This window comes from Xenopus laevis, chromosome 3L (assembly GCF_017654675.1).
Source record: "Xenopus laevis strain J_2021 chromosome 3L, Xenopus_laevis_v10.1, whole genome shotgun sequence".
In the NCBI taxonomy this organism is placed as follows: domain Eukaryota; kingdom Metazoa; phylum Chordata; class Amphibia; order Anura; family Pipidae; genus Xenopus; species Xenopus laevis.
Window position 1 is genome coordinate 7,236,600 of NC_054375.1, and position 15,689 is coordinate 7,252,288.

Here is a 15,689-nt window from a genome sequence, read left to right on the forward strand (position 1 = left end):
GTCACTAGCTCTCTCTTTATTATAAATCACCCCATCTAGAAACCTAAAGCACTATTAACCCCTTCAAGTATAACACGTAACGTCAAACTCATGATTAAGACCCAGGGGCAAACGTGTACCTAGATGGAAAATCCAAAATCTCTCCTTTCTAGAAGACTCAACTGATCACCTCCTCTCCCTCCCAATCTAACTCTCTCTATCTCTTGAATGCAGAAAAATTCCAAGTCTCCCCCATTACAGGCAGTAAAGTGTCTAGTAATATTACTCTTTTCAGACATCCGTGGATTTTTTATCTGGCCCATATGTTCCCTTGCTCTTTCCTTCAATTTTCTAGTCGTACATCCAACATATTGCATCTAACATTTAAGGCACGTAATCAGATATATCACATAGGTAGTATTACAATTGATATATCCTTTAATGTCAAACTCCTTCCCTGTCACTGTTGATTTGAATCTTTTTGATACTTTCATATGCCCACACGTTATACATCTGTGGCTCCCACATCTATAGTTACCAATTGATGTAAGTGGCCCCAGATCTCGTCTCTGGCCTTCCTTTTTGAAATGGCTAGGTGATAGCATGTCTTTCAGAGTATGGGCCCGCTTAGGAATGACATTAATCCCTTGGCTCAATACTCTGAAAAAGTGCTCATCACCATAGGGGATTGGCAGAAACTTTTTTACAATTCTAGATATTTCAAAAAATTGTTTACTGTATCTGGTAGTAAGTACCACCCTATCCGACCAGTTCTGACTTTTGTTCTCCTTTTCTCTAGTCCTCAACAAATTCTCTCTATTACTCCCTTTTGCCCTCTGTAATGCTTTCTGTATATTTCTTTGTTTGTATCCTCTCTCCAAAAATCTCAACTGCATATCTCCTGCCTGTCTCCCAAAATCCTGGTTTGTGGAACAGTTTCTGCGGAGCCTCAAAAACTGTCCCACCGGTATTCCTTCTATTAGTTTTTTTGGGTGACAGGAAGAGGCATGCAGGAGAGTATTACCGCTACAAGGTTTACGAAAGATACTCGTGTTTATTACATGATCTTCTATTGATAACATCACATCCAGAAATTCACCAAGCGCAAAGTTTTTCTGCAAAAATTCACCGGCATCAAGCAATTTTGGACGCGTGTCGGAAAAGTCACTTGTGTCAAATCCGTCTCGCATCGACATTTCTTGGACGGCCATTGACTAACGCTGTCGTCAAAACTGACACGAGCGTCGAAATTTACGTTTCTCAAATTTTTGCCCGTTTTGCGAATTTTGCTGGAAATTCACTAAATTTTCAGCAAAAGCAAATCGGGACAAATTCGCCCATCACTATCTAGAACTAGTGATGGGCGAATAAATTAGACGAGATTCCTATCAAATTTCCGTGTTTCGCAGCCAGAGATTAAATTCGCGGAACTGCTGCGCGTCGGAAAAGTCACTTGCATCAAAACCGTCGCTGGTCAATATTTCTCGGACGCCCATTGAATTTTAATGCTGGTGTTAAAATTTACACGGGTGTGTCTAAATTTGCTTTTTGTGAATTTTTTGTGAAATTCACGTGGCGAATAGGATCAAATAATCAATTTGCGGTGAATTTTAACGCACTGCAGAAAAGTCAATTGTGTCAAAATTTCTTTGACAACCAATGACTTACGCCAGTGTTAACATGTCCAGGAACATCACCAAATTCCAGCAAAGCCAAACAAATTCTCCCACCGCAACCTTCAACACATTTTTGATTGAACTCTATTATTAACAGTCAAATCAAAACCACTCAGCCTGTGTTCTCTCCCTCCATCTCCCCAATAATAAAGGGGAGCAGAACGTTCATCAATAGCAAACAGCAGCCACAATGAAGCAGCACTGTGAGCTCACTTCACGCTCAGGAGAGTACACTGACGCTCTTCCACGTGGTTTGTGAGTTCAGACACTTTCGAGCACATTTCACCAGGTACAACCTATAGAAATGATCCCTGAAAGTATAGTCTTACTGAAACATTGTAACAAGTGCCCACCACCCAGTCGAAAGTGTTTCTTTAACTTGTGGCGACAAAGTGGTTGCTCTACCAAGTTGCATAGTAACTGGCAATAGTTGGCGCAATATATTCTATAGAGACGATTTCACTTGCCCTGTATATAAATCACGCTGTATAACCAGTAAATTATTTAGAAAGATTGCCTTCTGCATTCATTTGCATTTGTCACGCCTACCAACCAATAGGGCGTTCCAGAGCGCGGTGAATGTAAACCGGCTACGCCGGATGCTGCGCGCGCAGCATAGTTTACTCAGCATATGTTCTGTTCCTGCTGCTGCTTTACCGGCGCCGACGTACAAAATCCGGAATTGCGCTTGGGGTTTTGCCGGCTGCGGCATGCTGGGAATTGTAGTTCCGTGTGCAAAGCGCTAGATTCAGTTTATGTAGTCAGGCACGTGCTTTGTGGCATAAAGCGGGGGACTGAAGGAGGCAAAATCAAGGCTTACTGTTGAAAGAGGAGTATAATGTATAGCAGATTTTGGTGGTTTTTCTTATTGTAGATTTTCCATGTGGCAAGGTCAGGTCTCTGAACTGAGAGGAGGACACAGGCAACCAGGGGCGGACTGGGCTAACTGGGGCTACTGTCCCAGGGCCCCTCTCTGGGCTGAGCTCCCTTGCTAAATCGGCGAGCATGCAGCTATGTTTTTGCCGTGACTCACTGTCTGAAAGGTTACGGCACAAAGTTGTTTCTGGGTGTGGATCTGGGCTGGCGTGGCCCACAATAGCCGGGGTCCACCCAATTTTTTCCCGGTGCCGCGCCAGTCCAAGGGGGGGGGGGGCATTCCTGTACTGGGCCTTAAGGTGGGCCGGGCTGTACTTTTATAGAGAGCCGGGGGCCCCCCTTGATAGCACCAAAGCCGTGGCGCCTCTTCCAAAGTCCCGAACCTCCGAAAAGCGACAAAGTTGAAGTCCCGAAGCGGCAAAAAGACCCGAAGTCATGAAAATAGACAAAGCTGAAGTCCCGAAGTGGCAAAAAGACGAAGTCACAAAAAAACAAAAACAAAGTTGAAGTCCCGAAGCGGCAAAAAGACCCGAAGTCATGAAAATAGACAAAGTTGAAGTCCCGAAGCGGCAAAAAGACCCGAAGTCATGAAAATAGACAAAGCTGAAGTCCCGAAGTGGCAAAAAGACCTGAAGTCACAAAAAAACAAAAACAAAGTTGAAGTCCCGAAGCGGCAAAAAGACCCGAAGTCACGAAAATAGACAAAGTTGAAGTCCCGAGGCGACGAAAAGACCCAGTGTCACGAAAATGAACAAAGTTGAAGTCCCGAAGCGGCGAACAGCACCTCCACATTAGCCGAACTCCCCAACAACTGGGACCAATCAGCATGGCTCTCACCTACCAGCTTCTACCTAAAGACAGGTGCCATGGAAACCTTGGATTACTTACCTTATTAAAAAGGGGTGATTCACCTTTAAGATAACTTTTAGTATGTTATAGAATGGTCTATTCTAAGAAATGTTTCAGTTGGTCTTTTTTTTTTTTTTAATAGTTTTTAAATGAGTTGCCTTCTTCTTCTGACTTCTTTCAAATGGGGGTCACTGACCCCATGTAAAAACAAATGTATAGCTATTGCTACTTTTTATTACTCCTCCTTCTATTCAGGCCTCTCCTATTCATATTCCCGTCTCATATTCAAATCAGTGCGTGTTGCTAGGGTAATTTGGACCCTAGCAACCAGATGGCTGAAATTAGAACCTGGAGAGCTGCTGAATAAAAAGCTAAATAACTCAAAAACCACAAATAATAAAAAATGAAAACCAAATGCAAATTATCTCAGAATATCACTCTCTACATCATACTAAAAAGATAATTTAATTTAAGTCCAGGGCCCACTGAAAGGCTTACATTTTACTAAAAACAAATGAAGAAATTTTTGCCATCTTGTTTTATTATAAAAATCAATTTTTTCTTTTTTGTTACAACGCAAGGTAATAGTAATTATGAAATATGTTTTTTACATGGTCATTTGATTTTTATAATACACAGCTTATAAAGTAAAGCACTTATTTTACATACAAATGAAATAGTGTATTTAGTGGCTCTGAGCTGACCAAATGTTGGTCGTTACACAATAATACATCCTTGTGCAAATCTGTCATACCAGGGGGGGTAGGACAAATGAAACGGGGGGTGGCGGGGGGTTGGAACGTTCCACAAAATAAAAACAAATATATAGCATTTCCTTCACTTTGTAAAAAAAAAAAAAAAACTAGGGATGCACTGAATCCACTATTTTGGATTCGACCGAATACTTCTCGAAAGATTCGGCCGAATACCGAACCCTGCTGAAAAAGGCAGAATCCCAAACCAAATACTGGATTCAGTGCATCCCTAAAAAAAAACTGTACGGACCGGGTTGCAGGGGCCTCCGTGTGGGTGTCAGGCCCATGTCTTGTTGGGGGGCTCAGGGCCCCAATTAGTGTGAAGCTGCCGGGAGATGCAATGCTATTAATATCAAAGGGTTTCCTATTTCAGATATAAAGTCACAGCACTTACTGATCTCTATTACATTTAGGGTCCATGCCACCCCCTTACCAGGTGCAATTAAACTCTATGGCTGAGGGACTGAATGAAGAATATACATATGTATATACATACAAATAAAAAGCTATAGAGCTGAATGCGCCAGCTAGGGGTGGCAGTTGGGGCAACAAAAGGCTTAGAGGGTAATTACTTTCAGGGAAAGGGAAGGTTGGGGTTCATTTACTCAGAAACGAGCAAACTACTGCCCTGTAGAGGTTTATTTATTGCATCTCCTAGCGACCAAAGACAGCCAGGGATGCTGGGAGCTGTAGTTTAAACACAAAGGGAATGCTGTCGATTTTCACATTTCTAAGGGCAGAGACACGGTCAGATTCGGGGAGATTAGTCGCCCGGCGACAAATCTCCTCTTCTTCGGGGTGATTAATCTCCTGAAACTGCCTTCCCGCTGGCTAGAATGTAAATCGACAGCGGCATGGCACTCGGAGCGATTAGTTTTCCGAATTTGCCTTTACGAGGAAACTTCGGAAAAAGAAGCGATCAGAGTGCCATCCCGCCAGCGATTTAGATTCTAGCCAGCGGCGAGGGAGTTCGGGGAGATTAGTCGCCCGAAGAAGAGGGGATTTGTCATCAGGCGACTAATCTCTTCGAATCTTCTTGTCTGTCTCTGACCTAAATAGTGAATGAGGCTTTAAAACTTCAGCAGCATTCCTATAATCAAAACCAACCCCCACAATTAAAAGAAATCCGTTCCTGCTACCAATAAGATTGTTAGGGGCCTTATCCATTCAGAGGTATAGTCACTATCAGCATAGGGAGTCTACAAACCCCACTGGTCATTCATACGCTGCTACCAACCAATCAGGAGGCTGCAGTATTTTCCCAAACAAACGTGTGAGCAGTTGCATTAAGCTCCACCCATCCAGGAGTTAAGCCTTGCAGGGCAAGTAACAACATTAAAAAAATCATATCCCGTGGCAATGAAAGGGGTTGTTCACCTTTAAAATAACTCTTATGATGTACACTGATATTATAAGGCAATTTTGTAATCTGCAAATTTTGACTAGTTTAGCTTTTTGTTCAGCAGCTCTGGTTGCTAGGACCGATATACCCAAGCAACCAGACTGGCATCAACGACATACAGGAAGATGAATCGGCTACGGGATAAAAAGTAACGATAGGAATAAAATTTTGGCCTCACGGATAGTTTTTTTGGCTGCCAGGGTCAGTGACCCCTTTGTGAAAGCTGGAAAGAATCAGGAGTAGGACATTCTACATACTAGAAGTTAACTTAAAGGGTTGGCATAATATGGCAAAATACTAAGCAACTTTTCAACTGTTCTTGTTTTATAGTTTTTTCATTATTTGCATTTTTCTTATGATTTCAAATGGGGGGGTCACTGACCCCATCTAAAAAAAAAAAATGCTCTGTAAGGCTTCAAATGTATTACTATTGCTACTTTTTATTACTCCTCTTTCTATTCAGTCCCTCTCCTATTCATATTCCAGTCTCTTATTCAAATCAATGCATGGTTGCTAGGGTAAACTCGACCCTAGCAATCAGATTGCTGAAATTGTAGCGCTGCTAAAAGCTCAATGGTTAAAAAAAAAAACCAAATAATAAAAAATGAAAACCAATTGCAAATTGTCTCAGAATATCCCTCTCTACATCATACTAACAGTTAACTCAAAGGCGAACAACCCCTTTAAAGATGAAATACCTCTTTTAATTAGTCCTTATAAACAGGATATCTGAAGCGAACCCAAAATGGGTACTGGCACCATACACACCAAAATGAAAAATGTAAACAGTCCTTGAACTAAACGAATACAGTTCAACGACTCCATGATTCAAGAAAAAAAAAAAAAAAATTTAAAAAAAATTGTAGATTGTCTAAAAAGGTTCTCACCTTAAAGGACCAGTAGCATCAACCTATTTTTTAAAAATAATTTGTTAGTATAAATTGAAAAAAAACACCACCAAGACAAATGAAACTTTAAAATCGTTATTAAGAAATAACTTACCGAAGCTCCGCTTCAGAAAAGGCAATGACGATCCATTGTGCGGCGATCGATTTCTCCTCCCTGCCTTCCTTATAGGAGATAGACAGGGAGAAGAAATCGAGCACCGCACGCTGTCGCCTTTTCTGAAGAGGAGTGGAAGCGGAGTTTCTCTAAGTTATTTCTTAATAAATGCTTAATTTGTATTGGTGGGGGTTTTTTTTCGTTAGTAATTTTTTTAAAAAAAAAAAAACATTGGATGATACTGGTCCTTTAAGGAGATAATGACATTTATCAGGAACAGGCCACTATCCCTTTAATAAAACATGCAGCTACCTTCCCGCAGACCCCCATACCCTCTAATTTCTTAGTAGATGATGTGCTAGGAGGGTGGGTCAAAGTCAAATGTAAACTGTGCCGCAGCCAATCAGAACGTCTCCTTTCCCCAAGCCAGTCGCCAATTACAGAGACACTGGGGAAGAGGAGTAGAGGGAAATATTCCTGGTAAATGGTGTCGTTATCACTTTAATTTAAAAGGGACAAACTTCAAAAAACACATAAAACAGACTTACTTCTGAGCCTTAAAGTGGTATATACTATAAGGAATGGCGTGAAGCCCTCTTACTGCCAACCTGTGGCGGGTATCAAACGTGACTTAGCAACTTTAGGCACCCCCCAGTCAACAGGGAGTTGTAGTTCCACAACAACTGTCCCTGCCACCTAGTGTAGAAAAGGCATGCAATCCTGTATAGTGGTGAAAGTATTTACGTAAAAGCGCTGCAAGGATAGAGATATATATATATATATATATATATATATATATATATATATAGATATATATATATATAGATATATATATATATAGAGAGAGAGAGAGAGAGAGAGAGAGAGAGAGAGAGAGAGAGAGAGAGAGAGAGAGAGAGAGAGAGAGAGAGAGAGAGAGAGAGAGAGAGAGAGAGAGAGAGAGAGAGAGAGAGAGAGAGAGAGAGAGAGAGAGAGAGATATATATATGATCCATAAACAATGATGGAAGTAAAAACAAAGGTACAGTTATATTTTATAAATACAATATAAAAACAGACTTAACCCTTCCACTGCCAGATGCCGAAGACTCTGGCCCACCTCTGGCGGTAGGAAGGTTAAAAAATAAAACGCTACTTTGGTGATCAAACCGATAATGAAGACAGGAGCACCTCTATTGTCTTCCCAGTAGCGCCCCCTAGTGGTATCCGTAACGCTGGGCTTAGTGGTTTGGCTACACTGTAGTGGTTACATGGGGGGGGGGGTCAAAAAGTTGGCTGCTCGATAAAACCATAAAATATAAATTAAAAAAGTTAAAAACAGACATTGTCTCGACCAATGATATAAGCTCATGACTGCTCGAGGCACTAACGGAGCTGCCATACAGCACAGTATGGAAAATATACCCGAGCTATAGTGGAGATCTTACCAGACAAGGCTTAAAGAACAAGTAAACCTTTAAAATAAATCAATATAAAATTGATGAGGGAGCTATTCTAAGAAATTTTGTCATTTACATTTGTTATTTATTTTGTTTTTATTCCAAGATATTAAGGGATACATGTACTGTTAATATCAATGAATTTTGTTACAACAGGGCCACCTGCCGGTCATTATCCCACCAGTCTGACCAGCAAGTAGTCAAGGAAGTTGTCAGGAGAAAGAAAGAGGCTGCTCTGATGTTCTTCTACTTAGCAAAGATTTCAGAAAGGTTTCTAATTTATTTTAGCAGCCTTTCTCCTGACAACTTCCTTGACTACTTGCTGGTCAAGACTGGTGGAAAAATGACCAGCAGGTGGCGCTGTTGTAACAAAATTCATTCATACAGGTATCCAGAATGCTCGGGACCTGGGGTTTTCCGGATAACGGTTCTTTCCGTAATTTGGGTCTTCATGCCTTAAGTTTACTAGACATTAATTTAAACATTAAATAAACCCAATAGGCTTGTTTTGCTTCCAAAAATTAATTATATCTTAGTTGGGATCAAGTACAAGCTACTATTTTATTATTACACAGAAAAAGGAAATCATTTTTAAAAAATTTGATTATTTGGATAAAATGGAGTCTATGGGAGACATCCAGAAAGCTCCGAATTACGGAATGGCGGATTTCCGGATTAGGGATCCTTAACAGCACATGTATACCTTAATATCTTGGAATTAAAAATAAATAAATATTGAATGTATTCTAAGCAAAAGTGCTTAGAATAGCCCCCTCATCAGTTTTACACTTATTTTTAAGGTTTACTTATCCTTTAAGGGCAGCTGGAGGGGCTTAACCACAGATTTCAATTAACATGGTGGATATGGGAGCAGAGATTCCCCATTATTGCCAAGAGGGGGCGAGCTTGCTCCACCCCTTGCGTGGCACCAGCTGAATGCAGAGAAGGGTTAAAAAAAAAAAAAAAAACAGTTTGCTAAAATCTGCTGGTTGTGCTCAATTGCATTTTTTTTTTTTGGTATTAAGTCCTCTTCCTATCCTAACAATCTATTTAAGGCATTTTGTGTATTCCATTTGCAAAAATAGATATTTATATAGAGTCATGTATGTATGTATATATATATATATATATATATATATATATATATATATATATATATATATATATATATATATATATATATATATATATATATATATATATATTTGTACAAATTACTGTTGCAGTGGTCATGGGATTTTTTTCATACAAAGGCAGGGGGAGAAATTGGAAAGGATGGGAACGTAGTGTTATATTTATGGCACAAGTATGATGAGGTGTAAAAGGGATAAGAAAATATAAATATATCTTTTTTAATTGTCTCTGTACAAATGTCCATTGTTGGAGACCCTTCTGGACCCTTCATGGTTCTGGAAACTGTACACAACTGGGGGGTGGATTGGGAAGTCCTCTCTTCATACAGTATTTACAGAGCGGGGGTCTCAGGAAGAGTCTGTACAAGGAGATGGAGGCGGGGGGTAAAGGTGATGGGAGTAGCTTCGTTCCGTGTAGGGAGAGGGCGGGCAGCTTTCGTAGTTCTCCTCAGCTGAAAGGTACTGGCTGCGGGGAGTTGGAGGAGGAGGGACGGGTTCTGAATCGTAGTTGAGGTCGCTGGTGTAGCCTTTAGCAGCGGCGGAGTTTAATCGGTGGCTGGGCGTGTAATCACTGTCGCACACGTCCGTGCTGCAGGGAGTTGTAGGAGGGGCGAAATGTCGGTAGCTGTATGGCCTATAGCTGAAAAGGGACAGATTGACATTAGGAAATACATCAGACTAGAGTCCTGTATTGGCTCGGGTACATGCTGAATACCTGAAAGGGGTTGTCGGGTTTTGGGTGGAAAGACCACTGTCCCCTGAATCTGGTACTCAGGACGATTGCAGGATGAACGCAGGACGTATTTGCCCCCCCCACTTCCTGTTAAGAGTCCTGCAGTTAAATGTAACTATTTCCCCAGACCTGGTTGATCCGCCTCCGGAGTGACATCAATTCTGGTTTTCACGGGTCCTGGGTTGGGCCTTAAATTAGGGCACTGGTCCAGAGTGACATCACTTCCAGTTTACACAGGTCCCGGGATGGGCCTAAAATTAGGGCACTGGTCCAGAGTGACATCACTTCCAGTTTTCTCAGGTCCCAGGATGGGCCTAAAATTAGGGTACTGTTCCAGTTGGGCAGGTCTGATGGTGCTGATTAACCACCTAAATACAAAGGTATATAGCACTGCCATAGACCGGAGGAAAGGTATGGCAGGACGTTCTAATATCTTTTAGTGTGAAGGCTTTATGTACATGAGAATTTATACAGCATCTCTATGCTGGGGAAAAACTAAGGAATATACCCATGTCAACCCAACAAACTCAAGAGAAGAGTGACATCACTTCCGGTTTCCGTAGGTCCTGGGATGGGCCTAAAATTAGGGCACTGGTCCAGTTGGACAGGTCTGATGGTGCAGATTAACCACCTAAATACAAGGGTATATAGCACTACCATAGAGCGGAGGAAAGGTATGACAGTACGTTCTAATATCTTTTAGTGTGTAGGCTTTATGTACATGAGAATTTATACAGCATCTCTATGCAGGGGAGAAACTAAGGAATATACCTATGTCAACCCAATAAACTCAAGAGAAGAATATGCAGGCCTTCTTTAAATAAGTTTATTACTAGAGATCCAAATAAATCTTTTTTGCAGGAGCATAATTTGGAAACTAAATCCCAAATTCGTTATTTCTGTAGCTTTAAGGAAATGATAGATTGTGTAGAAATACTGAGCTGTGACTGCCCTCTCTAGTAGCAGCCCACAGCAAGCCCACTAAATATGGTGGTGGTGAGGGGGTTAAAAAAAAAATCTGAACAATGTACTCACCTGTACGACCTGTGGGTGGAAGGACTGTTTGAAGAGTAACCGAATTCCATTGTGTAATGGGAACGCTCAGTGGCTGGGGAGGGAGGTGGGTTTAAGATCTATAAACAAAGGATAAGGAATATAAAGTTGTTTAAATGCTCACAACAATATTTCACATTCTAATGATGGACAGTTACTAAGGATAAGGATAGTTACTGGTGGAAAATAAGTTCCTTTGGTGCTGGAGGAGCTGCTGGATGACGCTCCAGTGACATGAGCCCGGTCATACGGTGGCCCACTGCTTCCAGCCATAATGCTGAGAGTGCTGATAACGGATTTGCCACGTGACATACCTGTAAGACAGAGCATAGTATTTACATCACTGCTTTTTGCATCATCAGACATGGAAAATGATAAAATCGCTGCTACATCAGTTGATTCTGACTGCAATGCCCTATATATTCCACGGAGAAGCTCTATTTACCCTGATCTGGAGGGGCAGTTGGATCCCTGTTACATGAGCCGGTTTCATTCAAACAAGAGTTTAATAGTTTTTTGGGGTTTTTTTTTACTAATCAATGGCCTACGGAAAGTACAATTCTGTGATCTTCCCCCCACAATGGCCTGCAGCTGTTCTGATGTTACATGACACCACAATGCACACAATGTAGCAAGATGCGCTGTTTAATTGCACTGGAAACTTGCTGCATCCTCGCATTAAAGGCAGCGGGAGAATAAAAATCCCACAACAAAGAGGTGCGAGGAGCAAAAGGGAAAAAACACAACGAGCCAAGCTGCAGGGGATTTTTTTCCTCCCCTATATTTGTTTAGAGAGGAATTATTGCGAAAATGAAAATTTTAAATAAAGGTTCAGCATACTGAAATAAGAAACTTTCTAAATACAATCATATTAAAAATTCTGTACCGTTTCTGAAATAATAAAGTTTATCTTCACTATTCCTGTCTCTCCTCATTTTATCTTCATGCAGGAGTTGGGTGTCAGATATTCACTGACAGTTAGATCCAATATATCTTATAGGGAGGATTATTTTGCCTAGAAGATGTATTAGAGCTCACTATTAAAATTACCAGACATCATGTCTCTCTACATGCAGGAATTGTGCAAATGTTAGATTTTGTTTGTACTGGAATCAGTTATTTGATTGAGCTCGAATACATCTGCTAGAAAAGGAAGCCCCCCTATAAGATATATTGGATCATTCATCTGACACCCAACTGCTGTATGAAGATAGAATGAAGAGAAACAGATGCTGAGAGGGAAAGTGAAGCTAAACTTGATTTCAGAAACAATGCAGAATTTCTAATTGATTGTACTTAAAAAGTTTCTTATTTCACTATGAGGAAGCTTCTATTACACTTTCATTTTAACATTAGTTCCCCTTTAACTTTGTATGTGAGCTGCAGAATGCACAAAACCACATGAAATGAACCATTAGGTTCCTCCAACCACAGCATTAGATCGATCGCAGCCTTCTATACACAAAAAGTAACATCCTGGGAATACAAAACAGATAGGCTGGAAGCACACTGGTGCTGGACAGACTCACCAGGCAAGGATCCAGTGAGGGAGCTCGGGTGCGGGACGTAAGCCAATGGGACCGAGGCAGGTCCATGCACCACATAGTCATTGGTCATGGTCTCTCCATCGCCTTTCATGCGACGGCACAAAACTCGCTGACAGATGAAATACACCCCCCCTACCACAAATACTGTGAGGATCACTCCAATGATGGAGCCAATGGTGTTGGTCGACGGAGGAGGTGGTTCTTCTGTGGGATCTGAAAAATGTAACAAGGTATTTTTACTGAGAGCGGGAAGAGAAGGCAGAAAGCATACCTCTACAAAAAAAAAAATCCGAGCACCCCAAATAATATCTAAAACCTGTTCACCGATTAGGAGAGGTATGCCCAACATGCATTAATGCAAATGTTAAATTACAACTCCCAGAACACCATGGTGATCTTTGGCTGTCTGAAGATGCTGGGAGTTGTAAGGGCTTGCTCACCTTGGAGGTAGCTTTTAGTATGCTGTAGAGAGGGATACGTTTTATTTTTTTATTACTTGTGGTTTTTGAGTTATTTAGCAACTTTCCAGGTTGTAATTTCAGCCATCTGGTTGCTAGGGTCCCCATAACCCTAGCAACCATGCTTAGATTTGAATTAAAGACTGGAATATGAATAGAACAGGTCTGAATAGAAAGAGGAGTAATAAAAAGTAGCAATACATTTTTAAGGCAGAGACACACGTGGAGATTAGGGTTTTTGCCGGCCGACGATAAATCGCCTCCTTCTTCAGGCGACTAATCTCCCCGAACTGCCTTCCCACCGGCTAGCGGCTGTGGGATAGCACTCTAAGCACTTCGTTTTCCGAAGTCCCCTGAAGTTTCCTCATGAGCCATCCCGCCAGCGATTTCGATTCTAGCCGACGGGAAGGCAGTTCGGGGGGGTTAGTCGTCTGAAGAAGAGGCGATTTGTCACCGGGTGACAATCTCCCCGAATCTCCACATGTGTCTCTGCCGTAGACTAACAGAGCTTTTTTTTTTTTAGATGTGGTCACTGACCCCCATTTGAAAGCTGGAAAGAGTCAGAAGAGGAAATAATTCAAAAACTATAAAAAAAAAAATAGTGAAGACCAATTAAAAAAGTTGCTTATAATTAGACATTCTATAACACACTAAAAGTTAACTTAAAGGTGAACCACTCTTTTAAGGGGTGAGGAATCAAAAATGGCAGGCATGAGACTCCCCAGCAACTTAACTACAGGCGGCAGCATCGAAACCAGTGCCGCTGTTCGGTTAACCCAAATCTCTGCTGGGCCTTGACTGTGACATGTCAGGTTTGTAACAGACCAGATGCTGTATGGCTTTCTGCTGGCTGGCTGGAAAGAAGACGTTGTTATTGAGATTCAGGCGTTGTTAGAATAATATCACTTACAGCAAGCTTGCTCATCTGAGCTGTCACTGCAGTCGGGGCTGAGATCACAACGCCGGTGCTTCCCGATGCATTGTCCATTGCCGCAGTGAAACTGGTCAGGTGCACAGACTTCTGCAGAGATACGAGTGACGACATATTGGTAATTACACAAAAAAAAAAAAAAAAAAAAAAACTGCCTACTCACCTTGCAATTTACATTTAGCATCTACAGTTATAAAAACAGCATCTATAACTATTCCCTATTGTAGTGATACCCAAACTGTAGTGCTGACCCACCTGGCTGGAGGGGCCCAAACGGTTTACTTATTTCTAACTAGGCATGCACCGAATCTACTATTTTGGATTCCGAACCCCCAAATCCTTTGTGAAAGATTCAGCCGAATACCGAACCAAATTTCCCAAATTAGGGATGGGAAGGGGAAAACATTTTTTTTTTACTTCCTTGTTTTGTGACAAAAGTCACATGATTGTGAATCCCTAAAATTAGGATTCGGTTTAGCCAGGCAGAAGGATTGGGCCGAATCTGAATCCTGTGGAAGAAGGCCAAATCCGGAACCGAATCCATGATTTGGTGCATCAATATTTCTAACAACCTGGAGGTCAATTAAAAGGAAGATTTGGGACACTTTTTCGTAATATGGCCTATAGCTTTCATACATGGTCTAAATTTTGGGCCTCAGAGGGGTAGGGGCTTAAATCAATTACATCTGTCAACCACTAGTCTATGTGGTCATACACAGAGATCTGCTCGTTTGGTGATTGAGCCAAACAAGCAGATCTCCCCCGATATGCCCAAATTGAGGTGGGCGATAAAAGGGCCGATCTGATTGTGGGCCATCATAAAGGGCGTTAGATCGCGGGACCGCAGCAACAAACAGATGCAGTCCGAGATCCAACAGGATTTTTACCCCTGCCCGATTGACATCTGGCCGACTCTCCGGGGAAGCCCATCAGGGGGGGGCCCACACACGGGCCAATAAGCTGCCGACTCAGTTTGTTGCTGTTTTTATCAGCCCATATATGGCCACTTTAAGGTGACTAGGTTGCCATATGAGAATGCTGACCTGTGGCAGTTCAGACAAAACGGTAATAATGGAAGCAAAGTATTCAAGGTAAAAGATGACTAAGCATAAGAGACAAATAAAAAATAAAAATTATACCAATAAAAATTCTTATTGCAGAGACTGATTTATTGCATGAGCAGAGTGTACATAAAATTCAGAGCAGAGACTTGCAGTGAATGCTCTGCTCTGGTGTAACTAGATATTTCTGGGTCCCACAGCAGGTTACTTTTCAGGCCCCCAAGGTTTTCCAGTTTTACCAATATTTAAATTGTATATGAATTAGGACCTCCTGGGCCACCCTGCAGCCGCAGGTTTTGATTGCTCTATAGTTACTCCCCCCCCTGGCTCACTCTATGATAGTTCTGTCATAGTATATAGGAAGCATCAATGAAAGCCTATAATTAATATCGAGGAGGGAAATGTTTAACATGGAACATATAGGAATCTGTGGGATAAAATTTAAAATAAAATTAAGAACCAATTTTCAGAAACAAGACCATACCATTGCAGTTCTTCTCATCAGACTTGTCCTGACAGTTGTCCTCTCCGTTACAGCGTAGAGAGGAGTCGATGCACTGGCCGCTGGTGCATTGGTACTGCATGTCTGAGCACATGGGGCAGTTCTGCTCGTCGCTGTGATCAACACACTCCGTGAATCCGTCGCAGCGCCATTCTGCCGGGATGCAATCAACCTCACCAGTGAAACAGGTGAAATGTAGAGGGGAACAGGTGGGAGGCTCTGGAGGAAAAACAAAGGAAAATGTCTTTTAAGAAAAGAATTCTGTAAGACTACATATATAAGACCTAAGGGCAG

At 41.6% G+C, this 15,689-nt stretch overlaps 1 protein-coding gene and 1 non-coding gene across 2 annotated transcripts in view; both read right to left on the bottom strand.

Annotated features, from left to right (window-relative positions):
• Nucleotides 1-1,762: 1,762 nt before the first annotated feature.
• Nucleotides 1,763-1,982, bottom strand: LOC121401755. Its single transcript, XR_005966485.1, has one exon. It is a non-coding gene; the product is annotated as a small nucleolar RNA U3 (small nucleolar RNA).
• A 6,608-nt stretch (nucleotides 1,983-8,590) lies between these two features.
• The window catches only part of lrp6.L (LDL receptor related protein 6 L homeolog), a 76,757-nt gene continuing 69,658 nt past the window's right edge, over nucleotides 8,591-15,689 (bottom strand). Inside the window, exons 18-23 of the mRNA XM_018240885.2 lie at nucleotides 15,378-15,614; nucleotides 13,812-13,922; nucleotides 12,426-12,656; nucleotides 11,074-11,210; nucleotides 10,879-10,976; nucleotides 8,591-9,750 (exon numbers count right to left, since the gene is read on the bottom strand). Of these exons, the coding sequence (XP_018096374.1) occupies nucleotides 9,459-9,750; nucleotides 10,879-10,976; nucleotides 11,074-11,210; nucleotides 12,426-12,656; nucleotides 13,812-13,922; nucleotides 15,378-15,614 (1,106 nt within the window). The 3' untranslated portion in view covers nucleotides 8,591-9,458. The remainder of the gene's footprint in view (nucleotides 9,751-10,878; nucleotides 10,977-11,073; nucleotides 11,211-12,425; nucleotides 12,657-13,811; nucleotides 13,923-15,377; nucleotides 15,615-15,689) is intronic.